A 25,462-nucleotide genomic window follows, 5' to 3' on the forward strand; every position below is an offset into this window, starting at 1 on the left:
TACCAAGGTTTGTTTTGGTCTCTTCAGCATTTTTCCCATTTGAACTAAGAACTACTAGTGAACCTGATGACAAAGGTCAGTGGCAGTTGGGCTTGATGCAGGTTTGCCTGTTAACGATGGCTCCCCACCTGACCTTACATGCAACATGCTTAGTTTTCTACTTTTGGAGATGTATTTGAAAACCATATTATCCCTGTATACGATCTCTCAATCACCCTGGGATCTGCGACGGTGACCCCTTCATCCTCTGCCAGGAACCTTGGGGTTACCATGGACGACGAGCTCTCCCTCACGGCCCACATTGCTGCGGTCTCCCGGTCGTGTAGATTCACCCTCTACAACATCCGGAAGATCAGGAGATACCTGTCTGAGCACTCCACCCAGCTGCTAGTCCAAGCACTTGTCCTCTCCAAGTTGGACTATTGCAATCGCTGCTCGCTGGTCTCCCAGCATGTGCAACCCGCCCTCTTCAGAGGATTCAGAACGCAGCGGCCCGCCTGGTCTACAATCTACCCAGACGCTCCCATGTTACCCCGCTCCTCATCTCTCTCCACTGGCTACCTATCATGGCCCGTATCAGATTCAAGACCCTGGTATTGACCTTCCGAGCAGTGAACGGGACTGCACCCGTCTACATCAAGTCTCTCCTGCAGCCCTACACCCCCACCCGTCACCTACGGTCTTCTTCAGACAACCGCCTGGTGGTCCCACCGCTCAAGACCGCCCGGTCCCAACACAAGCTCTTCTCCTGTCTGGCCCCCCAGTGGTGGAATCAACTCCCCACTTCCATCAGAGACACTGACTGTCTCTCCACCTTCAAGAAAAGGCTCAAGACGCACTTGTTCCGGGAGTACAACGGTACTTAGGAATGATTCGCTTGACCCGATGTTAGTTTCCTCAAGGATCACAATGACTCTTGCTTAAAGACTTGTTGCTCTTGTGGTTAGTGGTAACTGACTTAAATTTTTGTACTCGCTGTGATATATTGTTTATTATTGTTGCTTGCTTTTTTTCCACAGGTACACTTGCACTTATAGCAGCTCATGCTGTTTAATTGTAACTTGTTTAACTACATGCTCTTATGGTTCTTCCCTTTGGCACTCATTTTGGTTGTTCACAATGTGTGCTTCATGTTTTGGCTACTCGCAATTTTTTCTCGTTGTTATGATCAGTGACCTATGCACTTTGTAAAGCTCTCTCTTGGAAGTCGCTTTGGATAAAAGCGTCTGCTAAATGAATAAATGTAAATGTAATGTAAATGTATACAGTATTGCCACGATGGAGCTTCTTGATGGTCCTTTTATGGTCATATATCGTCCTCTTATGGATGTGTAGGGTACAGCAGGCCACATTTAAGGCCACATTTCTTAAAATAACGTTCTTAATTTGCCTTTTTTACTTTCTATAATTTGTATTTATCTTAATTCAGTGTAGTCAATCACAATGTGTTTTTTTGTACAACATTTTATTTACCACTTTTTTTGACCCACAATGCATTGCCGTAATGCCCCCATGACATCCACCGAGTCAGCTGATCACTCATAAGCTCTCTAGCAAGGAGAAAGATGTCGCTGGAAAATCACCGAAGGATGGACTCCCTTTTTGTCCTAGTGTTTGTGATCTTCTCAGCCGTAACGTCAGGTAAGACAAGATATACTTGTGTGTGTTAGAGATTTTCGCTAGTAGTAGTCATAATTTGTCCGGTATCCAAGCTAGTCTCCACTCGCCAAATGAATGCACCATACTTAACAGTAGCCATGGAATAGGCCAGCTTGCCACCAACGAGCAAAATATAATGCGATTCGACATTTGAAAAACATGATATTTATTATCATCAGTCAATAATCAGTTGCACTAAGAGGCAAGCAATTTATTTGTGTATTTTGCCTATATTTTTCATGAAGAGTTTGTCGTCGCTAGCTACTGTAACTACAGTAGCCAGCTAAACGAGGAAAGGAGGACAAGACGTAATGAATTGCAGCGTTTTCACACATTATTGATTGGCTTCCATAATTAGATTAACTTTTATGTCATTAATAAGAACCCCAGGCCTTTCTTGCTGATTGTAAAATGTAGTGGCCTAGCTTGCATTCCAGAGAGTGGCTCATCATGTGACAACGTTACTTCCTCACCTCAGTTCCTCTTCGAGAGGCACGGGATCCGTTCATTATAATAGAGTTCTCAGTTTATTTTACATTTTTAATAAAGAGTTCAATTTACTAGGCCAATACCTCGTCAATTTAACTACCTAGTCACACTAAGCAGTTACAGTATGCCATCTGTCCTGGTCTCATAGTCAGCCCAGTCTTTCCAAACCAACAAAGCATAAGCTTTGTCAGAAACGGTGTGACGGTGAGTAAGGCCTAACCAACTAAATGGAAACCTCAGGCATCTTGGATTATACATAGTGATACTGTTCCTCATTGGTGTCTTTAACTTCCCATAAGGAATTGACCTATAGATGTTTTATGTTGTTTTTTTTACATAGGAGTCAGTGGAGACAGACTGACCGTGCTGCAGGCACCAGAGTATGTGTCTTTTCAAAAGGGAGATTGGTTGATCTCAGGAGAGAAGATCCCAGACCTGGTGGCTCTCACCATGGGCTTTTCCATTCAGGAGGTTTGGAGAATAGAAATTAAAATGGTGGAAATGTGTTTAATCTACACTGCCCCTGCCCCTCAAATGCCCCATCATCTAAAGTTATCATTTATGTGTGTGTAGGATCTTTCCTGGCCAGGTCTGCGGGCTGGTCCATTGTTCCAACGTCCCAGGGCTAACATGCTGGTGGTTGTGCGTGGAGTTGACAGCCTAAACCTGCCCCAGAGTGTGGCCTCTTACCCCTTGGAGAATGTATGTCTGCACGGCCTCTCGAAGTAATATGGCATGGCAGGCCTTGGACAGTAAAGTCCAGGGCCTTTTTTTTTTATTTTTGAGCTTTCTAGAATCTTTCAAACAAATTTAATTGAGAACGTGTTCAAATGCTAAACTCAAATGTTAAGCTCTGAAACACCCTGCTAGTGGGGTGTTTGTTATCAATGTATGTGAATCTCCTATGGCTGACATCGGCAGCTGAGCCATGTTCAAACTGTAACTGCCATGCTACTCATTTAGCCATATTATTTCAATGTTCTGTTTTATTGTCTTTGACTCTACGATATCACTGACTCTGGAGAGTCAAAAACTCTGGACTGCAGGCATGCCAGTAATGACTCAGACTTGTCACTGTATAAACTTCTATGTTTTGTTTCCAATATCTTCATCCAGCCTGTACCCTTTACGCTAGACAGTGTGGCTGAGACGGTCCACTCTCTGTTTTCTGAGGACACTCCTGTTGTACTTCAGCTGGCCCCCAGCGATGAGGTACTGTATTCCTGGAATAAGTTCTATGTAGAGAATCGAGTTGGATCTCTTTTATTGAATGTGAATGTGAATTTCTTGCATGTTAAGGCCCACAACTGCCTTGTACAGTACCAAGCAGGTGTGTTTTTCTCCTACCCCGCAGAGGTTGTACATGCTGGGCAAGGCCAATGCCGTGTTTGAGGACCTTCCTGTCACCCTCCAGCAGATGAGAGCACGTCTATCTCAGGACGGCTCTGTAGTTACCTCCCTGCCCCTCAACTCACTCAGCCGCAATGCAGAGGTCAACACACACCACTGTCAGGGAGGAGTATTATCATTAAATTACTTCACCTGAGCTTGTCTGAACCCTTGGCTCTCTTTCCCTCTCAGGCTGATCTTCTCTTCTTGTCGGAGGTCCAGGTGCTGCATGACATCACAGCTCTGGTAAGACTGTCTCCTCCCTCAATCTGTCTCCGAAATAGGACCTTACAACGGCTTATTCTCACAACTATCTCACAAGTGTCCTCTTTCTATAATGTGTTAAATGTATATTGAAAGTTTTTTGAGAAAGGTGCATGCAATTTAACCACACCAATAGATAAAAACATTGTGTTTGTCAAACGGCATTGTGTGCAAAAGTTAATTGGCCAGCCTATAAGTTCCAATTTTTATAACAACCTTGAATGTTACAACAGTGTTTCTTATATACTAGTATTATAATTAGACCAATACGCTGTTCTTATTGGTCCAGAGACATTCTCAAAAGTTAACAAATCTGTTTCTTATATACTAGTGTAACAATTGGACCAATACGCTGTTCCTATTGGTCCAGAAGACTTTCTCAAAAGTTAATAAATCCGTTTATATACCTCCTGAAAGTTCGCAGAGGTAAATAAAAGTTTTTACGGACCTAGCAACAAGCGGTTGCCTTGGAGATGTAGCCATTGACCTTAACAACGTGGCATCTGTTCGGCAACAAAGTAGCCTAAATTGCCAAAAAAAAAAACTAAAACAACCAAATATGGTTTTTTCACAGATCCGCAAACGCCCCGCAATCGCTTCCCGTTTTAAAGAAGTATCTGAAGCAGACAGAAGACGAATTGATGTTGTTGATATGTTGCCTTGGAGATGTAGTGACGTCACCAGTGCAAGTGCAGCTGATTATTGTCCTCGATTTGTTAAAACGATTTGTTTGTAAACCTCGACCTACGGTCTCGGTTAACAAACGTTTTAACAAATCTCGATTTACAAAGGCGTTTGCAGACCTGTCGAGGAGTAAACATTTGCTGTTTGTATACCTCCTGAAAGTTGGCAGAGGTAAACAAACGTTTTTTGAAACTCCACAGAGTTGTTTGACATGTTGCCTTGGCGATGTAGTGACGTCACCAGTGCAAGTGCAGCTGATTGCTCTGACAACATGGCGTCTGCTCCAGATTCGCCGTGTTTGATTTGGGATCTACCCCGTATTGTTGTAGTATATAAGAAACCAAATGTTAACTCTTTGACAGGTCAGCAAACGCTTTGTCGCCTCGACCTACGGTCTCGGTTAACAAACGTTTTAACAAATATCTGCTTACAAAGGCGTTTGCAGACCTGTCGAAGAGTAAACATTTGCAGTTTCATTTAGGATTTTAGGATTTTTTTTTTTAGCAGTGGGGACAGGTCTGTCTGAACAACAACCCCACATATATTGCACATATTTTTGTCCTATTTCCCATAAAACAATAAGGTTAGGCTACTTAAAGACACCCCTTCCACTCATAAAGTATGTTCTAAATGGCATAAATGCTGCCAATTAATAATTGACTTAACAACTTATTGTAAATGGTCTGTAGCCTAGCCTATCGATTAAGGTAGGCCACTCTAAAGAACGTGTACACTGTCTGCTTAATTTGATCTTGACATATAGGCTAAGCATTCTGTAGCAAATAATAACAATAAACCCACTATTAATTACATTATTTTAATGCAGTGTAACTACTTCAGCATAATAATGCACCTAACAAGGGCAAGGGCATTCAGCAATCGCTACCGAATCAACAGCCACGTGCAATTTAGCTAGCAGGTGAAGAATACAAACAACGAAAATCACCGGTTAACTTAATTTAAATTTGCAAGAACTATAGACTAATAGAATAACAGGCTTAAATGAACTAACAATATAAGTTATACGACTTACAGTTCTCAAAGATGCACAGTGGCGCACGTGCCCGCTCGCGGTGTGAAGCGTGTGTCCGTGCTATTCTCCGACATGCACTCTAACAATCACTGCTGATAGACAGCCTTTTGTACAGCCCTATTTCTGATATCGTGGCGGCTGAAATGTTGCTCTGGATGAGCGTCTGCTAAATGACAATGTTGCCATGGCGGGCCGCCACACCAAAATCAACATAGAGGAAACACTGTACAAGCAATGAGACTGGATTTTTTTCCATCTGAATTAGAAGGTTGATTTAGAGCTGGATTTGATTCAAGATTGAATATAAGTGATTACAACAGTCATTAATTGGGAAGATGATCTTGCATAGTTACTTCGTCATTATTTTGTGTTCAAATGGTGTGTGGTCTCAAGCGATGCTGTGAGGACATGTTTTTGGGAATGCACCAAGGTTTCACACTTGCTGGCTGTGTTCAGAAATGTAGTCCCCTGGTCCCCTCTGTTCTGTTCCCTAGCTTCAGAGGCACCGCCACCTGGCCAAAGATCACTCCCCTGACCTTTACTCCCTGGAGCTGTCTGGTCTGGAGGAGCTGGGACGCCGCTACGGACAGGACTCCACCCAATACCGGGACGCCACGGCCATCCTCACTGCTGTCCTGCAGAAGGTATGATGGCTGGAGCATGTTTATCTGAAAAGGGGCATACTTCGTTCTCTACTGTTCCATCTCCGTTCTGTCTCTTCCTTGTCATAATATTATGAAAATGGCACCGTTTCCTACAGAGAAGTGATTTCGTTGTACTTATTTATTTGGTTGTCTCTGACATTTCTCTCTGACTCTTTACTTTTGTAGTTTGGTGAGGACCTGTATGGTCTCTATGGCAACAATGCTGTGGTGCAGGTAGTCACAGTGAAGAACTTTGAGGCACCATTGACCAGAAAGTCACGTTCTATCCTTGAGTCCAAACAAATCGTGAGTCTCATTTTATGAAACGGACAGGACCATACACTTTTCTGCTCTTGCTTTTACAATATATATTCATGTCTCCATGTATTAATTTTTAGTTTTCTTTCTCCTATCTGTGGCCCCTGCAGAGCAATCCAGGCAGCCCCTATAATCTGGCTTACAAGTATAATTTTCAGTATGCAGTCATCTTTAACATAATTCTGTGGCTGATGATCATCCTGGCTCTTGCCGTCATTGCCATCGCCTACAACCTCTGGAATATGGACCCCGGGTATGACAGCATCATCTACAGGATGACCAATCAGAAGATCCGGATGGACTGAGATCCACCCTTTCGTTTACATTCCCAAACTCTCCCATGTGTAGTCTTTTAGTCAGTGTGTTCATTTTTTGTTTGTCTGAAAACTACAGTTGTGTGAAGATATACTGTATCTTGGGCCAATACCAAACCAACTCCTGGTCTCCGTATACATCTGTCAAGATTTTATTAGAAAACTTAAATATTGTGGGACCTGCCTGATGTTGTGGTTTCACTAATACTGATTGGTCTATTCTACATTGTACCAAATGGGATTTTACATCCATTCAGATCTACATTGGGGCCTAAAGACAATAGATATTGGCTTGTTGTGAATGTCTTATCAAAGTGTTAAGTAATGGCTATTTTTGGCCACTAAAACATAATCTATCACATACATTCACCAATAAAATTTGACCTGTAGTTAAGAGTTGTAGAAGTAGCCTGCTGAAGTAGCCTGCTGATCTTCATGTATCGGTTAGCTGTACTAACGATAACAGTTCAACTGTAAATTGATACTGTGAAGCTTTCAACCTCACTTTTCACATGTATCCATTTAGGGTGTCCCTACCTTAGTGGTTGTAATTTCCTTACTTTCTCTGGTGGTTCCAACTTTTGGTTGAATCAGATTATTATTGTGATGCCCTGACCGACATAACTTGTGTGTAGTTTGTTTTGCAATATGAAACTGTTGTAAGTGAGGTGAAATGTGTGTACATATTAAGATGGATATAAAATAAGTATCTTAAATTAAACTGGCTTTATCTGTATTGTGATTTTTATCCGGTGTGCTTGCATGGATTAAAAAATGGTGACGTGAAATCCCATTGTGTTGAACTGGAAATTCATGGTTTTGGGGTATCATAAGGAGTGATGAATCTTAATTTCACAATTAAATGTGCAATAAAATACAACCTAAATTATTCTTCACCTTATGTCTGTTTATAAATGACTACGATTAATCCATGTCTGGGAAATATGTAAAAGATATGAACAGATATCAGATATGAAGCCCGCTCAAACTCGCTCTGAGCCGCTATGTTGGATTGGCTGGGCAGAGTGGTGTTATCTGTAAGTAACCTGTGACACAAGTGACTGTGTCTTCCCCACCTCGTGTCACACAGCTCCTCAACCGCTTGGCTTGACCTGTCTGAGGATTCCAAGATTATTTTGGGTTGTTCGGGGAAATTCGCAAAAGTCAGCACAGCCAAAGTGCAATGGCCGAGCCTCGCCCTGGGTGGACCTCCTTCGTGATCAAGGTGTCTCCCCTGCCAGGTAAGTATGAGTTGGAAGGGAAACGGGTGCCCTCACCCAGCTGCCAGGGCTGCCGCAGTCACCCGCGGTAAGCAGACAGGCAGTAAAAACAGCCAATGGAAGAGGCGGGCTGAAGGGAGCAAGCCCCACCTCCCACTCACCCATGCAGAAAGAAACAGCCAATGGAAGGGGCGGGCAGAAGGGAACCATCCCCACCTCCCACTCACCCATCCCCCCACCCCTCCCTTGCCCTGGCCCTTGAAGAGAGAGAGACACAGAGAAAGAGAGAGAGAGACACAAACAAACACAGAGAGAGAGAGAGAGAGAGAGAGAGAGAGAGAGAGAGAGAGAGAGAGAGACAATACCTACAGTAACAATAAACTTAAACTGACCACCAAAAACTAAGGAGGAATCGCAAATCAAGCTGAGCTACTGGGCAGAGCGGTGTCATCTATAAGTAGCCTATGACCCACAGCTTCCTTCGCTTACGGCCATACCACCCTGAACACGCCCGATCTCGTCCGATCTCGGAAGCTAAGCAGGGTCGGGCCTGGTTAGTACTTGGATGGGAGACCGCCTGGGAATACCAGGTGCTGTAAGCTTTTTTTTCCTCTTCTCTCACCAGCAGGGGGTACTGTTTCCCCACCTCGTGTCACACAGCTCCTCAACCGCTTGGCTTGACCTGTCTCAGGATTCCCAGATTATTTTTCACAAACATGTTCGGGGGAGAGCGCGTACGCAGTCCCCCACTACCAGAAATTATGCAGTCGAGATTCCCGCATTTGGGGAATTCGCAAAGGTCAGCACAGCCGAAGTGCAATGGCCGAGCCTCGCCCTGGGTGAACCTCCTTCGTGATCAAGGTGTCTCCCCTGCCAGGTAAGTATGAGTTGGAAGGGAAACTGGTGCCCTCACCCAGGTGCCAGGGCTGCCGCAGTCACCCGCGGTAAGCAGACAGGCAGAAAAAACAGCCAATGGAAGAGGCGGGCTGAAGGGAGCAAGCCCCACCTCCCACTCACCCATGCAGAAAGAAACAGCCAATGGAAGGGGCGGGCAGAAGGGAACCATCCCCACCTCCCACTCACCCATCCCCCCACCCCTCCCTTGCCCTGGCCCTTGAAGAGAGAGAGACACAGAGAAAGAGAGAGAGAGACACAAACAGACACAGAGAGAGAGAGAGGGAGAGAGAGAGAGAGAGAGAGAGAGAGAGACAATACCTACAGTAACAATAAACTTAAACTGACCACCAAAAACTAAGGAGGAATCGCAAATCAAGCTGAGCTACTGGGCAGAGCGGTGTCATCTATAAGTAGCCTATGACCCACAGCTTCCTTCGCTTACGGCCATACCACCCTGAACACGCCCGATCTCGTCCGATCTCGGAAGCTAAGCAGGGTCGGGCCTGGTTAGTACTTGGATGGGAGACCGCCTGGGAATACCAGGTGCTGTAAGCTTTTTTTTCCTCTTCTCTCACCAGCAGGGGGTACTGTTTCCCCACCTCGTGTCACACAGCTCCTCAACCGCTTGGCTTGACCTGTCTCAGGATTCCCAGATTATTTTTCACAAACATGTTCGGGGGAGAGCGCGTACGCAGTCCCCCACTACCAGAAATTATGCAGTCGAGATTCCGGCATTTGGGGAATTCGCAAAGGTCAGCACAGCCGAAGTGCAATGGCCGAGCCTCGCCCTGGGTGGACCTCCTTCGTGATCAAGGTGTCTCCCCTGCCAGGTAAGTATGAGTTGGAAGGGAAACGGGTGCCCTCACCCAGCTGCCAGGGCTGCCGCAGTCACCCGCGGTAAGCAGACAGGCAGTAAAAACAGCCAATGGAAGAGGCGGGCTGAAGGGAGCAAGCCCCACCTCCCACTCACCCATGCAGAAAGAAACAGCCAATGGAAGGGGCGGGCAGAAGGGAACCATCCCCACCTCCCACTCACCCATCCCCCCACCCCTCCCTTGCCCTGGCCCTTGAAGAGAGAGAGACACAGAGAAAGAGAGAGAGAGACACAAACAAACACAGAGAGAGAGAGAGAGAGAGAGAGAGAGAGAGAGAGAGAGAGAGAGAGAGAGAGACAATACCTACAGTAACAATAAACTTAAACTGACCACCAAAAACTAAGGAGGAATCGCAAATCAAGCTGAGCTACTGGGCAGAGCGGTGTCATCTATAAGTAGCCTATGACCCACAGCTTCCTTCGCTTACGGCCATACCACCCTGAACACGCCCGATCTCGTCCGATCTCGGAAGCTAAGCAGGGTCGGGCCTGGTTAGTACTTGGATGGGAGACCGCCTGGGAATACCAGGTGCTGTAAGCTTTTTTTTCCTCTTCTCTCACCAGCAGGGGGTACTGTTTCCCCACCTCGTGTCACACAGCTCCTCAACCGCTTGGCTTGACCTGTCTCAGGATTCCCAGATTATTTTTCACAAACATGTTCGGGGGAGAGCGCGTACGCAGTCCCCCACTACCAGAAATTATGCAGTCGAGATTCCCGCATTTGGGGAATTCGCAAAGGTCAGCACAGCCGAAGTGCAATGGCCGAGCCTCGCCCTGGGTGAACCTCCTTCGTGATCAAGGTGTCTCCCCTGCCAGGTAAGTATGAGTTGGAAGGGAAACGGGTGCCCTCACCCAGGTGCCAGGGCTGCCGCAGTCACCCGCGGTAAGCAGACAGGCAGAAAAAACAGCCAATGGAAGAGGCGGGCTGAAGGGAGCAAGCCCCACCTCCCACTCACCCATGCAGAAAGAAACAGCCAATGGAAGGGGCGGGCAGAAGGGAACCATCCCCACCTCCCACTCACCCATCCCCCCACCCCTCCCTTGCCCTGGCCCTTGAAGAGAGAGAGACACAGAGAAAGAGAGAGAGAGACACAAACAGACACAGAGAGAGAGAGAGAGAGAGAGAGAGAGAGAGAGAGAGAGAGAGACAATACCTACAGTAACAATAAACTTAAACTGACCACCAAAAACTAAGGAGGAATCGCAAATCAAGCTGAGCTACTGGGCAGAGCGGTGTCATCTATAAGTAGCCTATGACCCACAGCTTCCTTCGCTTACGGGCCATACCACCCTGAACACGCCCGATCTCGTCCGATCTCGGAAGCTAAGCAGGGTCGGGCCTGGTTAGTACTTGGATGGGAGACCGCCTGGGAATACCAGGTGCTGTAAGCTTTTTTTTCCTCTTCTCTCACCAGCAGGGGGTACTGTTTCCCCACCTCGTGTCACACAGCTCCTCAACCGCTTGGCTTGACCTGTCTCAGGATTCCAGATTATTTTTCACAAACATGTTCGGGGGAGAGCGCGTACGCAGTCCCCCACTACCAGAAATTATGCAGTCGAGATTCCCGCATTTGGGGAATTCGCAAAGGTCAGCACAGCCGAAGTGCAATGGCCGAGCCTCGCCCTGGGTGAACCTCCTTCGTGATCAAGGTGTCTCCCCTGCCAGGTAAGTATGAGTTGGAAGGGAAACGGGTGCCCTCACCCAGGTGCCAGGGCTGCCGCAGTCACCCGCGGTAAGCAGACAGGCAGAAAAAACAGCCAATGGAAGAGGCGGGCTGAAGGGAGCAAGCCCACCTCCCACTCACCATGCAGAAAGAAACAGCCAATGGAAGGGGCGGGCAGAAGGGAACCATCCCCACCTCCCACTCACCCATCCCCCCACCCCTCCTTGCCCTGGCCCTTGAAGAGAGAGAGACCAGAGAAAGAGAGAGAGAGACACAAACAGACACAGAGAGAGAGAGAGGGAGGAGAGAGAGAGAGAGAGAGAGAGAGAGAGAGAGAGAGAGAGAGAGAGAGAGAGAGACAATACCTACAGTAACAATAAACTTAACTGACCACCAAAAACTAAGGAGGAATCGCAAATCAAGCTGAGCTACTGGGCAGAGCGGTGTCATCTATAAGTAGCCTATGACCCACAGCTTCCTTCGCTTACGGCCATACCACCCTGAACACGCCCGATCTCGTCCGATCTCGGAAGCTAAGCAGGGTCGGGCCTGGTTAGTACTTGGATGGAGACCGCCTGGGAATACCAGGTGCTGTAAGCTTTTTTTTTCCTCTTCTCTCACCAGCAGGGGGTACTGTTTCCCCACCTCGTGTCACACAGCTCCTCAACCGCTTGGCTTGACCTGTCTCAGGATTCCCAGATTATTTTTCACAAACATGTTCGGGGAGAGCGCGTACGCAGTCCCCCACTACCAGAAATTATGCAGTCGAGATTCCCGCATTTGGGGAATTCGCAAAGGTCAGCACAGCCGAAGTGCAATGGCCGAGCCTCGCCCTGGGTGAACCTCCTTCGTGATCAAGGTGTCTCCCCTGCCAGGTAAGTATGAGTTGGAAGGGAAACGGGTGCCCTCACCCAGGTGCCAGGGCTGCCGCAGTCACCCGCGGTAAGCAGACAGGCAGAAAAAACAGCCAATGGAAGAGGCGGGCTGAAGGGAGCAAGCCCCACCTCCCACTCACCCATGCAGAAAGAAACAGCCAATGGAAGGGGCGGGCAGAAGGGAACCATCCCCACCTCCCACTCACCCATCCCCCCACCCCTCCCTTGCCCTGGCCCTTGAAGAGAGAGAGACACAGAGAAAGAGAGAGAGAGACACAAACAGACACAGAGAGAGAGAGAGGGGAGAGAGAGAGAGAGAGAGAGAGAGAGAGAGAGAGAGAGAGAGAGAGAGAGAGAGAGAGAGAGAGAGAGAGACAATACCTACAGTAACAATAAACTTAAACTGACCACCAAAAACTAAGGAGGAATCGCAAATCAAGCTGAGCTACTGGGCAGAGCGGTGTCATCTATAAGTAGCCTATGACCCACAGCTTCCTTCGCTTACGGCCATACCACCCTGAACACGCCCGATCTCGTCCGATCTCGGAAGCTAAGCAGGGTCGGGCCTGGTTAGTACTTGGATGGGAGACCGCCTGGGAATACCAGGTGCTGTAAGCTTTTTTTTCCTCTTCTCTCACCAGCAGGGGGTACTGTTTCCCCACCTCGTGTCACACAGCTCCTCAACCGCTTGGCTTGACCTGTCTCAGGATTCCCAGATTATTTTTCACAAACATGTTCGGGGGAGAGCGCGTACGCAGTCCCCCACTACCAGAAATTATGCAGTCGAGATTCCCGCATTTGGGGAATTCGCAAAGGTCAGCACAGCCGAAGTGCAATGGCCGAGCCTCGCCCTGGGTGAACCTCCTTCGTGATCAAGGTGTCTCCCCTGCCAGGTAAGTATGAGTTGGAAGGGAAACGGGTGCCCTCACCCAGGTGCCAGGGCTGCCGCAGTCACCCGCGGTAAGCAGACAGGCAGAAAAAACAGCCAATGGAAGAGGCGGGCTGAAGGGAGCAAGCCCCACCTCCCACTCACCCATGCAGAAAGAAACAGCCAATGGAAGGGGCGGGCAGAAGGGAACCATCCCCACCTCCCACTCACCCATCCCCCCACCCCTCCCTTGCCCTGGCCCTTGAAGAGAGAGAGACACAGAGAAAGAGAGAGAGAGACACAAACAGACACAGAGAGAGAGAGAGGGAGAGAGAGAGAGAGAGAGAGAGAGAGAGAGAGAGAGAGAGAGAGAGAGAGACAATACCTACAGTAACAATAAACTTAAACTGACCACCAAAAACTAAGGAGGAATCGCAAATCAAGCTGAGCTACTGGGCAGAGCGGTGTCATCTATAAGTAGCCTATGACCCACAGCTTCCTTCGCTTACGGCCATACCACCCTGAACACGCCCGATCTCGTCCGATCTCGGAAGCTAAGCAGGGTCGGGCCTGGTTAGTACTTGGATGGGAGACCGCCTGGGAATACCAGGTGCTGTAAGCTTTTTTTTCCTCTTCTCTCACCAGCAGGGGGTACTGTTTCCCCACCTCGTGTCACACAGCTCCTCAACCGCTTGGCTTGACCTGTCTCAGGATTCCCAGATTATTTTTCACAAACATGTTCGGGGGAGAGCGCGTACGCAGTCCCCCACTACCAGAAATTATGCAGTCGAGATTCCCGCATTCGGGGAATTCGCAAAGGTCAGCACAGCCGAAGTGCAATGGCCGAGCCTCGCCCTGGGTGAACCTCCTTCGTGATCAAGGTGTCTCCCCTGCCAGGTAAGTATGAGTTGGAAGGGAAACGGGTGCCCTCACCCAGGTGCCAGGGCTGCCGCAGTCACCCGCGGTAAGCAGACAGGCAGAAAAAACAGCCAATGGAAGAGGCGGGCTGAAGGGAGCAAGCCCCACCTCCCACTCACCCATGCAGAAAGAAACAGCCAATGGAAGGGGCGGGCAGAAGGGAACCATCCCCACCTCCCACTCACCCATCCCCCCACCCCTCCCTTGCCCTGGCCCTTGAAGAGAGAGAGACACAGAGAAAGAGAGAGAGAGACACAAACAGACACAGAGAGAGAGAGAGGGAGAGAGAGAGAGAGAGAGAGAGAGAGAGAGAGAGAGAGAGAGAGAGAGAGAGAGAGAGAGAGAGACAATACCTACAGTAACAATAAACTTAAACTGACCACCAAAAACTAAGGAGGAATCGCAAATCAAGCTGAGCTACTGGGCAGAGCGGTGTCATCTATAAGTAGCCTATGACCCACAGCTTCCTTCGCTTACGGCCATACCACCCTGAACACGCCCGATCTCGTCCGATCTCGGAAGCTAAGCAGGGTCGGGCCTGGTTAGTACTTGGATGGGAGACCGCCTGGGAATACCAGGTGCTGTAAGCTTTTTTTTCCTCTTCTCTCACCAGCAGGGGGTACTGTTTCCCCACCTCGTGTCACACAGCTCCTCAACCGCTTGGCTTGACCTGTCTCAGGATTCCCAGATTATTTTTCACAAACATGTTCGGGGGAGAGCGCGTACGCAGTCCCCCACTACCAGAAATTATGCAGTCGAGATTCCCGCATTTGGGGAATTCGCAAAGGTCAGCACAGCCGAAGTGCAATGGCCGAGCCTCGCCCTGGGTGAACCTCCTTCGTGATCAAGGTGTCTCCCCTGCCAGGTAAGTATGAGTTGGAAGGGAAACGGGTGCCCTCACCCAGGTGCCAGGGCTGCCGCAGTCACCCGCGGTAAGCAGACAGGCAGAAAAAACAGCCAATGGAAGAGGCGGGCTGAAGGGAGCAAGCCCCACCTCCCACTCACCCATGCAGAAAGAAACAGCCAATGGAAGGGGCGGGCAGAAGGGAACCATCCCCACCTCCCACTCACCCATCCCCCCACCCCTCCCTTGCCCTGGCCCTTGAAGAGAGAGAGACACAGAGAAAGAGAGAGAGAGACACAAACAGACACAGAGAGAGAGAGAGGGAGAGAGAGAGAGAGAGAGAGAGAGAGAGAGAGAGAGAGAGAGAGAGAGAGAGACAATACCTACAGTAACAATAAACTTAAACTGACCACCAAAAACTAAGGAGGAATCGCAAATCAAGCTGAGCTACTGGGCAGAGCGGTGTCATCTATAAGTAGCCTATGACCCACAGCTTCCTTCGCTTACGGCCATACCACCCTGAACACGCCCGATCTCGTCCGATCTCGGAAGCTAAGCAGGGTCGGGCCTGGTTAGTACTTGGATGGGAGACCGCCTGGGAATACCAGGTGCTGTAAGCTTTTTTTTCCTCTTCTCTCACCAGCAGGGGGTACTGTTTCCCCACCTCGTGTCACACAGCTCCTCAACCGCTTGGCTTGACCTGTCTCAGGATTCCCAGATTATTTTTCACAAACATGTTCGGGGGAGAGCGCGTACGCAGTCCCCCACTACCAGAAATTATGCAGTCGAGATTCCCGCATTCGGGGAATTCGCAAAGGTCAGCACAGCCGAAGTGCAATGGCCGAGCCTCGCCCTGGGTGAACCTCCTTCGTGATCAAGGTGTCTCCCCTGCCAGGTAAGTATGAGTTGGAAGGGAAACGGGTGCCCTCACCCAGGTGCCAGGGCTGCCGCAGTCACCCGCGGTAAGCAGACAGGCAGAAAAAACAGCCAATGGAAGAGGCGGGCTGAAGGGAGCAAGCCCCACCTCCCACTCACCCATGCAGAAAGAAACAGCCAATGGAAGGGGCGGGCAGAAGGGAACCATCCCCACCTCCCACTCACCCATCCCCCCACCCCTCCCTTGCCCTGGCCCTTGAAGAGAGAGAGACACAGAGAAAGAGAGAGAGAGACACAAACAGACACAGAGAGAGAGAGAGGGAGAGAGAGAGAGAGAGAGAGAGAGAGAGAGAGAGAGAGAGAGAGAGAGAGAGAGAGAGAGACAATACCTACAGTAACAATAAACTTAAACTGACCACCAAAAACTAAGGAGGAATCGCAAATCAAGCTGAGCTACTGGGCAGAGCGGTGTCATCTATAAGTAGCCTATGACCCACAGCTTCCTTCGCTTACGGCCATACCACCCTGAACACGCCCGATCTCGTCCGATCTCGGAAGCTAAGCAGGGTCGGGCCTGGTTAGTACTTGGATGGGAGACCGCCTGGGAATACCAGGTGCTGTAAGCTTTTTTTTCCTCTTCTCTCACCAGCAGGGGGTACTGTTTCCCCACCTCGTGTCACACAGCTCCTCAACCGCTTGGCTTGACCTGTCTCAGGATTCCCAGATTATTTTTCACAAACATGTTCGGGGGAGAGCGCGTACGCAGTCCCCCACTACCAGAAATTATGCAGTCGAGATTCCCGCATTTGGGGAATTCGCAAAGGTCAGCACAGCCGAAGTGCAATGGCCGAGCCTCGCCCTGGGTGAACCTCCTTCGTGATCAAGGTGTCTCCCCTGCCAGGTAAGTATGAGTTGGAAGGGAAACGGGTGCCCTCACCCAGGTGCCAGGGCTGCCGCAGTCACCCGCGGTAAGCAGACAGGCAGAAAAAACAGCCAATGGAAGAGGCGGGCTGAAGGGAGCAAGCCCCACCTCCCACTCACCCATGCAGAAAGAAACAGCCAATGGAAGGGGGCGGGCAGAAGGGAACCATCCCCACCTCCCACTCACCCATCCCCCCACCCCTCCCTTGCCCTGGCCCTTGAAGAGAGAGAGACACAGAGAAGAGAGAGAGAGACACAAACAGACACAGAGAGAGAGAGAGGGAGAGAGAGAGAGAGAGAGAGAGAGAGAGAGAGAGAGAGAGAGAGAGAGAGAGAGAGAGAGAGAGAGAGAGAGAGAGAGAGAGAGAGAGAGACAATACCTACAGTAACAATAAACTTAAACTGACCACCAAAAACTAAGGAGGAATCGCAAATCAAGCTGAGCTACTGGCAGAGCGGTGTCATCTATAAGTAGCCTATGACCCACAGCTTCCTTCGCTTACGGCCATACCACCCTGCCACCCTGAACACGCCCGATCTCGTCCGATCTCGGAAGCTAAGCAGGGTCGGGCCTGGTTAGTACTTGGATGGGAGACCGCCTGGGAATACCAGGTGCTGTAAGCTTTTTTTTCCTCTTCTCTCACCAGCAGGGGGTACTGTTTCCCCACCTCGTGTCACACAGCTCCTCAACCGCTTGGCTTGACCTGTCTCAGGATTCCCAGATTATTTTTCACAAACATGTTCGGGGGAGAGCGCGTACGCAGTCCCCCACTACCAGAAATTATGCAGTCGAGATTCCGGCATTTGGGGAATTCGCAAAGGTCAGCACAGCCGAAGTGCAATGGCCGAGCCTCGCCCTGGGTGGACCTCCTTCGTGATCAAGGTGTCTCCCCTGCCAGGTAAGTATGAGTTGGAAGGGAAACGGGTGCCCTCACCCAGCTGCCAGGGCTGCCGCAGTCACCCGCGGTAAGCAGACAGGCAGTAAAAACAGCCAATGGAAGAGGCGGGCTGAAGGGAGCAAGCCCCACCTCCCACTCACCCATGCAGAAAGAAACAGCCAATGGAAGGGGCGGCAGAAGGGAACCATCCCCACCTCCCACTCACCCATCCCCCCACCCCTCCCTTGCCCTGGCCCTTGAAGAGAGAGAGACACAGAGAAAGAGAGAGAGAGACACAAACAGACACAGAGAGAGAGAGAGGGAGAGAGAGAGAGAGAGAGAGAGAGAGAGAGAGAGAGAGAGAGAGAGAGAGAGAGAGACAATACCTACAGTAACAATAAACTTAAACTGACCACCAAAAACTAAGGAGGAATCGCAAATCAAGCTGAGCTACTGGGCAGAGCGGTGTCATCTATAAGTAGCCTATGACCCACAGCTTCCTTCGCTTACGGCCATACCACCCTGAACACGCCCGATCTCGTCCGATCTCGGAAGCTAAGCAGGGTCGGGCCTGGTTAGTACTTGGATGGGAGACCGCCTGGGAATACCAGGTGCTGTAAGCTTTTTTTTCCTCTTCTCTCACCAGCAGGGGGTACTGTTTCCCCACCTCGTGTCACACAGCTCCTCAACCGCTTGGCTTGACCTGTCTCAGGATTCCCAGATTATTTTTCACAAACATGTTCGGGGGAGAGCGCGTACGCAGTCCCCCACTACCAGAAATTATGCAGTCGAGATTCCCGCATTTGGGGAATTCGCAAAGGTCAGCACAGCCGAAGTGCAATGGCCGAGCCTCGCCCTGGGTGAACCTCCTTCGTGATCAAGGTGTCTCCCCTGCCAGGTAAGTATGAGTTGGAAGGGAAACGGGTGCCCTCACCCAGGTGCCAGGGCTGCCGCAGTCACCCGCGGTAAGCAGACAGGCAGAAAAAACAGCCAATGGAAGAGGCGGGCTGAAGGGAGCAAGCCCCACCTCCCACTCACCATGCAGAAAGAAACAGCCAATGGAAGGGGCGGGCAGAAGGGAACCATCCCCACCTCCCACTCACCCATCCCCCCACCCCTCCCTTGCCCTGGCCCTTGAAGAGAGAGAGACACAGAGAAAGAGACACAAACAGACACAGAGAGAGAGAGAGGGAGAGAGAGAGAGAGAGAGAGAGAGAGAGAGAGAGAGAGAGAGACAATACCTACAGTAACAATAAACTTAAACTGACCACCAAAAACTAAGGAGGAATCGCAAATCAAGCTGAGCTACTGGCAGAGCGGTGTCATCTATAAGTAGCCTATGACCCACAGCTTCCTTCGCTTACGGCCATACCACCCTGAACACGCCCGATCTCGTCCGATCTCGGAAGCTAAGCAGGGTCGGGCCTGGTTAGTACTTGGATGGGAGACCGCCTGGGAATACCAGGTGCTGTAAGCTTTTTTTTCCTCTTCTCTCACCAGCAGGGGGTACTGTTTCCCCACCTCGTGTCACACAGCTCCTCAACCGCTTGGCTTGACCTGTCTCAGGATTCCCAGATTATTTTTCACAAACATGTTCGGGGGAGAACGCGTACGCAGTCCCCCACTACCAGAAATTATGCAGTCGAGATTCCCGCATTTGGGGAATTCGCAAAGGTCAGCACAGCCGAAGTGCAATGGCCGAGCCTCGCCCTGGGTGAACCTCCTTCGTGATCAAGGTGTCTCCCCTGCCAGGTAAGTATGAGTTGGAAGGGAAACTGGTGCCCTCACCCAGGTGCCAGGGCTGCCGCAGTCACCCGCGGTAAGCAGACAGGCAGAAAAAACAGCCAATGGAAGAGGCGGGCTGAAGGGAGCAAGCCCCACCTCCCACTCACCCATGCAGAAAGAAACAGCCAATGGAAGGGGCGGGCAGAAGGGAACCATCCCCACCTCCCACTCACCCATCCCCCCACCCCTCCCTTGCCCTGGCCCTTGAAGAGAGAGAGACACAGAGAAAGAGAGAGAGAGACACAAACAGACACAGAGAGAGAGAGAGGAGAGAGAGAGAGAGAGAGAGAGAGAGAGAGAGAGAGAGAGAGAGAGAGAGAGAGACAATACCTACAGTAACAATAAACTTAAACTGACCACCAAAAACTAAGGAGGAATCGCAAATCAAGCTGAGCTACTGGGCAGAGCGGTGTCATCTATAAGTAGCCTATGACCCACAGCTTCCTTCGCTTACGGCCATACCACCCTGAACACGCCCGATCTCGTCCGATCTCGGAAGCTAAGCAGGGTCGGGCCTGGTTAGTACTTGGATGGGAGACCGCCTGGGAATACCAGGTGCTGTAAGCTTTTTTTTCCTCTTCTCTCACCAGCAGGGGGTACTGTTTCCCCACCTCGTGTCACACAGCTCCTCAACCGCTTGGCTTGACCTGTCTCAGGATTCCCAGATTATTTTTCACAAACATGTTCGGGGGAGAGCGCGTACGCAGTCCCCCACTACCAGAAATTATGCAGTCGAGATTCCCGCATTTGGGGAATTCGCAAAGGTCAGCACAGCCGAAGTGCAATGGCCGAGCCTCGCCCTGGGTGAACCTCCTTCGTGATCAAGGTGTCTCCCCTGCCAGGTAAGTATGAGTTGGAAGGGAAACGGGTGCCCTCACCCAGGTGCCAGGGCTGCCGCAGTCACCCGCGGTAAGCAGACAGGCAGAAAAAACAGCCAATGGAAGAGGCGGGCTGAAGGGAGCAAGCCCCACCTCCCACTCACCCATGCAGAAAGAAACAGCCAATGGAAGGGGCGGGCAGAAGGGAACCATCCCCACCTCCCACTCACCCATCCCCCCACCCCTCCCTTGCCCTGGCCCTTGAAGAGAGAGAGACACAGAGAAAGAGAGAGAGAGACACAAACAGACACAGAGAGAGAGAGAGAGAGAGAGAGAGAGAGAGAGAGAGAGAGAGAGAGAGAGAGAGAGAGAGAGAGAGAGACAATACCTACAGTAACAATAAACTTAAACTGACCACCAAAAACTAAGGAGGAATCGCAAATCAAGCTGAGCTACTGGGCAGAGCGGTGTCATCTATAAGTAGCCTATGACCCACAGCTTCCTTCGCTTACGGCCATACCACCCTGAACACGCCCGATCTCGTCCGATCTCGGAAGCTAAGCAGGGTCGGGCCTGGTTAGTACTTGGATGGGAGACCGCCTGGGAATACCAGGTGCTGTAAGCTTTTTTTTCCTCTTCTCTCACCAGCAGGGGGTACTGTTTCCCCACCTCGTGTCACACAGCTCCTCAACCGCTTGGCTTGACCTGTCTCAGGATTCCCAGATTATTTTTCACAAACATGTTCGGGGGAGAGCGCGTACGCAGTCCCCCACTACCAGAAATTATGCAGTCGAGATTCCCGCATTTGGGGAATTCGCAAAGGTCAGCACAGCCGAAGTGCAATGGCCGAGCCTCGCCCTGGGTGAACCTCCTTCGTGATCAAGGTGTCTCCCCTGCCAGGTAAGTATGAGTTGGAAGGGAAACGGGTGCCCTCACCCAGGTGCCAGGGCTGCCGCAGTCACCCGCGGTAAGCAGACAGGCAGAAAAAACAGCCAATGGAAGAGGCGGGCTGAAGGGAGCAAGCCCCACCTCCCACTCACCCATGCAGAAAGAAACAGCCAATGGAAGGGGCGGGCAGAAGGGAACCATCCCCACCTCCCACTCACCCATCCCCCCACCCCTCCCTTGCCCTGGCCCTTGAAGAGAGAGAGACACAGAGAAAGAGAGAGAGAGACACAAACAGACACGAGAGAGAGAGAGAGAGAGAGAGAGAGAGAGAGAGAGAGAGAGAGAGAGAGAGAGAGAGAGAGAGAGAGAGAGAGAGAGAGAGAGAATACCTACAGTAACAATAAACTTAAACTGACCACCAAAAACTAAGGAGGAATCGCAAATCAAGCTGAGCTACTGGGCAGAGCGGTGTCATCTATAAGTAGCCTATGACCCACAGCTTCCTTCGCTTACGGCCATACCACCCTGAACACGCCCGATCTCGTCCGATCTCGGAAGCTAAGCAGGGTCGGGCCTGGTTAGTACTTGGATGGGAGACCGCCTGGGAATACCAGGTGCTGTAAGCTTTTTTTTCCTCTTCTCTCACCAGCAGGGGGTACTGTTTCCCCACCTCGTGTCACACAGCTCCTCAACCGCTTGGCTTGACCTGTCTCAGGATTCCCAGATTATTTTTCACAAACATGTTCGGGGGAGAGCGCGTACGCAGTCCCCCACTACCAGAAATTATGCAGTCGAGGTTCCCGCATTTGGGGAATTCGCAAAGGTCAGCACAGCCGAAGTGCAATGGCCGAGCCTCGCCCTGGGTGAACCTCCTTCGTGATCAAGGTGTCTCCCCTGCCAGGTAAGTATGAGTTGGAAGGGAAACGGGTGCCCTCACCCAGGTGCCAGGGCTGCCGCAGTCACCCGCGGTAAGCAGACAGGCAGAAAAAACAGCCAATGGAAGAGGCGGGCTGAAGGGAGCAAGCCCCACCTCCCACTCACCCATGCAGAAAGAAACAGCCAATGGAAGGGGCGGGCAGAAGGGAACCATCCCCACCTCCCACTCACCCATCCCCCCACCCCTCCCTTGCCCTGGCCCTTGAAGAGAGAGAGACACAGAGAAAGAGACACAAACAGACACAGAGAGAGAGAGAGGGAGAGAGAGAGAGAGAGAGAGAGAGAGAGAGAGAGAGAGAGAGAGAGAGAGAGAGAGAGAGAGAGACAATACCTACAGTAACAATAAACTTAAACTGACCACCAAAAACTAAGGAGGAATCGCAAATCAAGCTGAGCTACTGGGCAGAGCGGTGTCATCTATAAGTAGCCTATGACCCACAGCTTCCTTCGCTTACGGCCATACCACCCTGAACACGCCCGATCTCGTCCGATCTCGGAAGCTAAGCAGGGTCGGGCCTGGTTAGTACTTGGATGGGAGACCGCCTGGGAATACCAGGTGCTGTAAGCTTTTTTTTCCTCTTCTCTCACCAGCAGGGGGTACTGTTTCCCCACCTCGTGTCACACAGCTCCTCAACCGCTTGGCTTGACCTGTCTCAGGATTCCCAGATTATTTTTCACAAACATGTTCGGGGGAGAGCGCGTACGCAGTCCCCCACTACCAGAAATTATGCAGTCGAGATTCCCGCATTTGGGGAATTCGCAAAGGTCAGCACAGCCGAAGTGCAATGGCCGAGCCTCGCCCTGGGTGAACCTCCTTCGTGATCAAGGTGTCTCCCCTGCCAGGTAAGTATGAGTTGGAAGGGAAACTGGTGCCCTCACCCAGGTGCCAGGGCTGCCGCAGTCACCCGCGGTAAGCAGACAGGCAGAAAAAACAGCCAATGGAAGAGGCGGGCTGAAGGGAGCAAGCCCCACCTCCCACTCACCCATGCAGAAAGAAACAGCCAATGGAAGGGGCGGGCAGAAGGGAACCATCCCCACCTCCCACTCACCCATCCCCCCACCCCTCCCTTGCCCTGGCCCTTGAAGAGAGAGAGACACAGAGAAAGAGACACAAACAGACACAGAGAGAGAGAGAGGGAGAGAGAGAGAGAGAGAGAGAGAGAGAGAGAGAGAGAGACAATACCTACAGTAACAATAAACTTAAACTGACCACCAAAAACTAAGGAGGAATCGCAAATCAAGCTGAGCTACTGGGCAGAGCGGTGTCATCTATAAGTAGCCTATGACCCACAGCTTCCTTCGCTTACGGCCATACCACCCTGAACACGCCCGATCTCGTCCGATCTCGGAAGCTAAGCAGGGTCGGGCCTGGTTAGTACTTGGATGGGAGACCGCCTGGGAATACCAGGTGCTGTAAGCTTTTTTTTCCTCTTCTCTCACCAGCAGGGGGTACTGTTTCCCCACCTCGTGTCACACAGCTCCTCAACCGCTTGGCTTGACCTGTCTCAGGATTCCCAGATTATTTTTCACAAACATGTTCGGGGGAGAACGCGTACGCAGTCCCCCACTACCAGAAATTATGCAGTCGAGATTCCCGCATTTGGGGAATTCGCAAAGGTCAGCACAGCCGAAGTGCAATGGCCGAGCCTCGCCCTGGGTGAACCTCCTTCGTGATCAAGGTGTCTCCCCTGCCAGGTAAGTATGAGTTGGAAGGGAAACTGGTGCCCTCACCCAGGTGCCAGGGCTGCCGCAGTCACCCGCGGTAAGCAGACAGGCAGAAAAAACAGCCAATGGAAGAGGCGGGCTGAAGGGAGCAAGCCCCACCTCCCACTCACCCATGCAGAAAGAAACAGCCAATGGAAGGGGCGGGCAGAAGGGAACCATCCCCACCTCCCACTCACCCATCCCCCCACCCCTCCCTTGCCCTGGCCCTTGAAGAGAGAGAGACACAGAGAAAGAGAGAGAGAGACACAAACAGACACAGAGAGAGAGAGAGAGAGAGAGAGAGAGAGAGAGAGAGAGAGAGAGACAATACCTACAGTAACAATAAACTTAAACTGACCACCAAAAACTAAGGAGGAATCGCAAATCAAGCTGAGCTACTGGGCAGAGCGGTGTCATCTATAAGTAGCCTATGACCCACAGCTTCCTTCGCTTACGGCCATACCACCCTGAACACGCCCGATCTCGTCCGATCTCGGAAGCTAAGCAGGGTCGGGCCTGGTTAGTACTTGGATGGGAGACCGCCTGGGAATACCAGGTGCTGTAAGCTTTTTTTTCCTCTTCTCTCACCAGCAGGGGGTACTGTTTCCCCACCTCGTGTCACACAGCTCCTCAACCGCTTGGCTTGACCTGTCTCAGGATTCCCAGATTATTTTTCACAAACATGTTCGGGGGAGAGCGCGTACGCAGTCCCCCACTACCAGAAATTATGCAGTCGAGATTCCCGCATTTGGGGAATTCGCAAAGGTCAGCACAGCCGAAGTGCAATGGCCGAGCCTCGCCCTGGGTGAACCTCCTTCGTGATCAAGGTGTCTCCCCTGCCAGGTAAGTATGAGTTGGAAGGGAAACGGGTGCCCTCACCCAGGTGCCAGGGCTGCCGCAGTCACCCGCGGTAAGCAGACAGGCAGAAAAAACAGCCAATGGAAGAGGCGGGCTGAAGGGAGCAAGCCCCACCTCCCACTCACCCATGCAGAAAGAAACAGCCAATGGAAGGGGCGGGCAGAAGGGAACCATCCCCACCTCCCACTCACCCATCCCCCCACCCCTCCCTTGCCCTGGCCCTTGAAGAGAGAGAGACACAGAGAAAGAGAGAGAGAGACACAAACAGACACAGAGAGAGAGAGAGAGAGAGAGAGAGAGAGAGAGAGAGAGAGAGAGAGAGAGAGAGAGAGAGAGAGAGACAATACCTACAGTAACAATAAACTTAAACTGACCACCAAAAACTAAGGAGGAATCGCAAATCAAGCTGAGCTACTGGGCAGAGCGGTGTCATCTATAAGTAGCCTATGACCCACAGCTTCCTTCGCTTACGGCCATACCACCCTGAACACGCCCGATCTCGTCCGATCTCGGAAGCTAAGCAGGGTCGGGCCTGGTTAGTACTTGGATGGGAGACCGCCTGGGAATACCAGGTGCTGTAAGCTTTTTTTTCCTCTTCTCTCACCAGCAGGGGGTACTGTTTCCCCACCTCGTGTCACACAGCTCCTCAACCGCTTGGCTTGACCTGTCTCAGGATTCCCAGATTATTTTTCACAAACATGTTCGGGGGAGAGCGCGTACGCAGTCCCCCACTACCAGAAATTATGCAGTCGAGATTCCCGCATTTGGGGAATTAGCAAAGGTCAGCACAGCCGAAGTGCAATGGCCGAGCCTCGCCCTGGGTGAACCTCCTTCGTGATCAAGG

At 50.9% G+C, this 25,462-nt stretch overlaps 1 protein-coding gene, 38 non-coding genes and 2 pseudogenes across 39 annotated transcripts; 21 read left to right on the forward strand and 20 right to left on the reverse strand.

Moving 5' to 3' along the window:
- Positions 1-1,507: 1,507 nt before the first annotated feature.
- atp6ap2 (ATPase H+ transporting accessory protein 2) lies at positions 1,508-7,690 on the forward strand. The gene is made up of 9 exons (XM_062457655.1): positions 1,508-1,641; positions 2,489-2,619; positions 2,722-2,850; positions 3,265-3,360; positions 3,503-3,640; positions 3,730-3,783; positions 6,013-6,162; positions 6,349-6,468; positions 6,591-7,690. The coding sequence occupies exons 1-9, from the start codon at positions 1,566-1,568 to the stop codon at positions 6,783-6,785; spliced, it is 1,089 nt and encodes a 362-aa protein (XP_062313639.1). The 5' UTR covers positions 1,508-1,565; the 3' UTR covers positions 6,786-7,690.
- Positions 7,691-8,497: 807 nt separating this feature from the next.
- LOC134017914 (5S ribosomal RNA) lies at positions 8,498-8,616 on the forward strand. The gene has a single exon (XR_009929808.1). It is a non-coding gene; the product is annotated as a 5S ribosomal RNA (ribosomal RNA).
- Positions 8,617-8,735: 119 nt separating this feature from the next.
- Positions 8,736-8,899, reverse strand: LOC134017980 (U1 spliceosomal RNA). The gene has a single exon (XR_009929869.1). It is a non-coding gene; the product is annotated as a U1 spliceosomal RNA (small nuclear RNA).
- A 448-nt stretch (positions 8,900-9,347) lies between these two features.
- Positions 9,348-9,466, forward strand: LOC134017956 (5S ribosomal RNA). Its single transcript, XR_009929846.1, has one exon. It is a non-coding gene; the product is annotated as a 5S ribosomal RNA (ribosomal RNA).
- Positions 9,467-9,585: 119 nt separating this feature from the next.
- On the reverse strand, positions 9,586-9,749 carry LOC134017939 (U1 spliceosomal RNA). Its single transcript, XR_009929831.1, has one exon. It is a non-coding gene; the product is annotated as a U1 spliceosomal RNA (small nuclear RNA).
- A 458-nt stretch (positions 9,750-10,207) lies between these two features.
- LOC134017967 (5S ribosomal RNA) lies at positions 10,208-10,326 on the forward strand. Its single transcript, XR_009929857.1, has one exon. It is a non-coding gene; the product is annotated as a 5S ribosomal RNA (ribosomal RNA).
- A 119-nt stretch (positions 10,327-10,445) lies between these two features.
- Positions 10,446-10,609, reverse strand: LOC134017981 (U1 spliceosomal RNA). Its single transcript, XR_009929870.1, has one exon. It is a non-coding gene; the product is annotated as a U1 spliceosomal RNA (small nuclear RNA).
- Positions 10,610-11,057: 448 nt separating this feature from the next.
- On the forward strand, positions 11,058-11,177 carry LOC134017974 (5S ribosomal RNA). The gene has a single exon (XR_009929864.1). It is a non-coding gene; the product is annotated as a 5S ribosomal RNA (ribosomal RNA).
- A 118-nt stretch (positions 11,178-11,295) lies between these two features.
- LOC134017982 (U1 spliceosomal RNA) lies at positions 11,296-11,459 on the reverse strand. Its single transcript, XR_009929871.1, has one exon. It is a non-coding gene; the product is annotated as a U1 spliceosomal RNA (small nuclear RNA).
- A 472-nt stretch (positions 11,460-11,931) lies between these two features.
- LOC134017975 (5S ribosomal RNA) lies at positions 11,932-12,049 on the forward strand. Its single transcript, XR_009929865.1, has one exon. It is a non-coding gene; the product is annotated as a 5S ribosomal RNA (ribosomal RNA).
- A 119-nt stretch (positions 12,050-12,168) lies between these two features.
- Positions 12,169-12,332, reverse strand: LOC134017925 (U1 spliceosomal RNA). Its single transcript, XR_009929818.1, has one exon. It is a non-coding gene; the product is annotated as a U1 spliceosomal RNA (small nuclear RNA).
- Positions 12,333-12,823: 491 nt separating this feature from the next.
- Positions 12,824-12,942, forward strand: LOC134017978 (5S ribosomal RNA). Its single transcript, XR_009929867.1, has one exon. It is a non-coding gene; the product is annotated as a 5S ribosomal RNA (ribosomal RNA).
- Positions 12,943-13,061: 119 nt separating this feature from the next.
- On the reverse strand, positions 13,062-13,225 carry LOC134017983 (U1 spliceosomal RNA). Its single transcript, XR_009929872.1, has one exon. It is a non-coding gene; the product is annotated as a U1 spliceosomal RNA (small nuclear RNA).
- A 470-nt stretch (positions 13,226-13,695) lies between these two features.
- LOC134017989 (5S ribosomal RNA) lies at positions 13,696-13,814 on the forward strand. Its single transcript, XR_009929878.1, has one exon. It is a non-coding gene; the product is annotated as a 5S ribosomal RNA (ribosomal RNA).
- A 119-nt stretch (positions 13,815-13,933) lies between these two features.
- LOC134017922 (U1 spliceosomal RNA) lies at positions 13,934-14,097 on the reverse strand. Its single transcript, XR_009929816.1, has one exon. It is a non-coding gene; the product is annotated as a U1 spliceosomal RNA (small nuclear RNA).
- A 484-nt stretch (positions 14,098-14,581) lies between these two features.
- On the forward strand, positions 14,582-14,700 carry LOC134017920 (5S ribosomal RNA). The gene has a single exon (XR_009929814.1). It is a non-coding gene; the product is annotated as a 5S ribosomal RNA (ribosomal RNA).
- Positions 14,701-14,819: 119 nt separating this feature from the next.
- On the reverse strand, positions 14,820-14,983 carry LOC134017984 (U1 spliceosomal RNA). Its single transcript, XR_009929873.1, has one exon. It is a non-coding gene; the product is annotated as a U1 spliceosomal RNA (small nuclear RNA).
- A 472-nt stretch (positions 14,984-15,455) lies between these two features.
- LOC134017933 (5S ribosomal RNA) lies at positions 15,456-15,574 on the forward strand. The gene has a single exon (XR_009929825.1). It is a non-coding gene; the product is annotated as a 5S ribosomal RNA (ribosomal RNA).
- A 119-nt stretch (positions 15,575-15,693) lies between these two features.
- On the reverse strand, positions 15,694-15,857 carry LOC134017923 (U1 spliceosomal RNA). The gene has a single exon (XR_009929817.1). It is a non-coding gene; the product is annotated as a U1 spliceosomal RNA (small nuclear RNA).
- Positions 15,858-16,337: 480 nt separating this feature from the next.
- On the forward strand, positions 16,338-16,456 carry LOC134017944 (5S ribosomal RNA). The gene has a single exon (XR_009929835.1). It is a non-coding gene; the product is annotated as a 5S ribosomal RNA (ribosomal RNA).
- Positions 16,457-16,575: 119 nt separating this feature from the next.
- LOC134017985 (U1 spliceosomal RNA) lies at positions 16,576-16,739 on the reverse strand. The gene has a single exon (XR_009929874.1). It is a non-coding gene; the product is annotated as a U1 spliceosomal RNA (small nuclear RNA).
- A 509-nt stretch (positions 16,740-17,248) lies between these two features.
- On the forward strand, positions 17,249-17,375 carry LOC134017977 (5S ribosomal RNA; annotated as a pseudogene).
- Positions 17,376-17,494: 119 nt separating this feature from the next.
- On the reverse strand, positions 17,495-17,658 carry LOC134017940 (U1 spliceosomal RNA). Its single transcript, XR_009929832.1, has one exon. It is a non-coding gene; the product is annotated as a U1 spliceosomal RNA (small nuclear RNA).
- Positions 17,659-18,133: 475 nt separating this feature from the next.
- LOC134017949 (5S ribosomal RNA) lies at positions 18,134-18,252 on the forward strand. The gene has a single exon (XR_009929839.1). It is a non-coding gene; the product is annotated as a 5S ribosomal RNA (ribosomal RNA).
- Positions 18,253-18,371: 119 nt separating this feature from the next.
- Positions 18,372-18,535, reverse strand: LOC134017986 (U1 spliceosomal RNA). Its single transcript, XR_009929875.1, has one exon. It is a non-coding gene; the product is annotated as a U1 spliceosomal RNA (small nuclear RNA).
- Positions 18,536-18,987: 452 nt separating this feature from the next.
- Positions 18,988-19,106, forward strand: LOC134017950 (5S ribosomal RNA). Its single transcript, XR_009929840.1, has one exon. It is a non-coding gene; the product is annotated as a 5S ribosomal RNA (ribosomal RNA).
- Positions 19,107-19,225: 119 nt separating this feature from the next.
- Positions 19,226-19,389, reverse strand: LOC134017932 (U1 spliceosomal RNA). The gene has a single exon (XR_009929824.1). It is a non-coding gene; the product is annotated as a U1 spliceosomal RNA (small nuclear RNA).
- A 473-nt stretch (positions 19,390-19,862) lies between these two features.
- Positions 19,863-19,981, forward strand: LOC134017951 (5S ribosomal RNA). Its single transcript, XR_009929841.1, has one exon. It is a non-coding gene; the product is annotated as a 5S ribosomal RNA (ribosomal RNA).
- Positions 19,982-20,100: 119 nt separating this feature from the next.
- On the reverse strand, positions 20,101-20,264 carry LOC134017987 (U1 spliceosomal RNA). Its single transcript, XR_009929876.1, has one exon. It is a non-coding gene; the product is annotated as a U1 spliceosomal RNA (small nuclear RNA).
- A 474-nt stretch (positions 20,265-20,738) lies between these two features.
- LOC134017952 (5S ribosomal RNA) lies at positions 20,739-20,857 on the forward strand. The gene has a single exon (XR_009929842.1). It is a non-coding gene; the product is annotated as a 5S ribosomal RNA (ribosomal RNA).
- A 119-nt stretch (positions 20,858-20,976) lies between these two features.
- Positions 20,977-21,140, reverse strand: LOC134017988 (U1 spliceosomal RNA). The gene has a single exon (XR_009929877.1). It is a non-coding gene; the product is annotated as a U1 spliceosomal RNA (small nuclear RNA).
- Positions 21,141-21,627: 487 nt separating this feature from the next.
- Positions 21,628-21,746, forward strand: LOC134017953 (5S ribosomal RNA). The gene has a single exon (XR_009929843.1). It is a non-coding gene; the product is annotated as a 5S ribosomal RNA (ribosomal RNA).
- A 119-nt stretch (positions 21,747-21,865) lies between these two features.
- Positions 21,866-22,029, reverse strand: LOC134017926 (U1 spliceosomal RNA). The gene has a single exon (XR_009929819.1). It is a non-coding gene; the product is annotated as a U1 spliceosomal RNA (small nuclear RNA).
- A 476-nt stretch (positions 22,030-22,505) lies between these two features.
- Positions 22,506-22,624, forward strand: LOC134017954 (5S ribosomal RNA). The gene has a single exon (XR_009929844.1). It is a non-coding gene; the product is annotated as a 5S ribosomal RNA (ribosomal RNA).
- Positions 22,625-22,743: 119 nt separating this feature from the next.
- LOC134017990 (U1 spliceosomal RNA) lies at positions 22,744-22,907 on the reverse strand. The gene has a single exon (XR_009929879.1). It is a non-coding gene; the product is annotated as a U1 spliceosomal RNA (small nuclear RNA).
- A 450-nt stretch (positions 22,908-23,357) lies between these two features.
- On the forward strand, positions 23,358-23,476 carry LOC134017955 (5S ribosomal RNA). Its single transcript, XR_009929845.1, has one exon. It is a non-coding gene; the product is annotated as a 5S ribosomal RNA (ribosomal RNA).
- Positions 23,477-23,595: 119 nt separating this feature from the next.
- LOC134017934 (U1 spliceosomal RNA) lies at positions 23,596-23,759 on the reverse strand. Its single transcript, XR_009929826.1, has one exon. It is a non-coding gene; the product is annotated as a U1 spliceosomal RNA (small nuclear RNA).
- A 450-nt stretch (positions 23,760-24,209) lies between these two features.
- Positions 24,210-24,328, forward strand: LOC134017957 (5S ribosomal RNA). The gene has a single exon (XR_009929847.1). It is a non-coding gene; the product is annotated as a 5S ribosomal RNA (ribosomal RNA).
- Positions 24,329-24,447: 119 nt separating this feature from the next.
- Positions 24,448-24,611, reverse strand: LOC134017991 (U1 spliceosomal RNA). Its single transcript, XR_009929880.1, has one exon. It is a non-coding gene; the product is annotated as a U1 spliceosomal RNA (small nuclear RNA).
- Positions 24,612-25,083: 472 nt separating this feature from the next.
- Positions 25,084-25,202, forward strand: LOC134017958 (5S ribosomal RNA). Its single transcript, XR_009929848.1, has one exon. It is a non-coding gene; the product is annotated as a 5S ribosomal RNA (ribosomal RNA).
- Positions 25,203-25,322: 120 nt separating this feature from the next.
- LOC134017941 (U1 spliceosomal RNA) lies at positions 25,323-25,462 on the reverse strand (annotated as a pseudogene).

The sequence above is a fragment of the Osmerus eperlanus genome, chromosome 3 (assembly GCF_963692335.1).
Source record: "Osmerus eperlanus chromosome 3, fOsmEpe2.1, whole genome shotgun sequence".
Classification (NCBI taxonomy): domain Eukaryota; kingdom Metazoa; phylum Chordata; class Actinopteri; order Osmeriformes; family Osmeridae; genus Osmerus; species Osmerus eperlanus.

Coding starts and splice junctions, on each gene's coding strand:
- atp6ap2 (XM_062457655.1), top strand. CDS start 1,566: ATGTCGCTGGAAAATCACCGAAGGATGGACTCCCTTTTTGTCCTAGTG. Junction 3,641..3,729: donor CACTCAGCCGCAATGCAGAG/GTCAACACACAC, acceptor TTTCCCTCTCAG/GCTGATCTTCTCTTCTTGTC. Junction 6,163..6,348: donor TCACTGCTGTCCTGCAGAAG/GTATGATGGCTG, acceptor TTACTTTTGTAG/TTTGGTGAGGACCTGTATGG.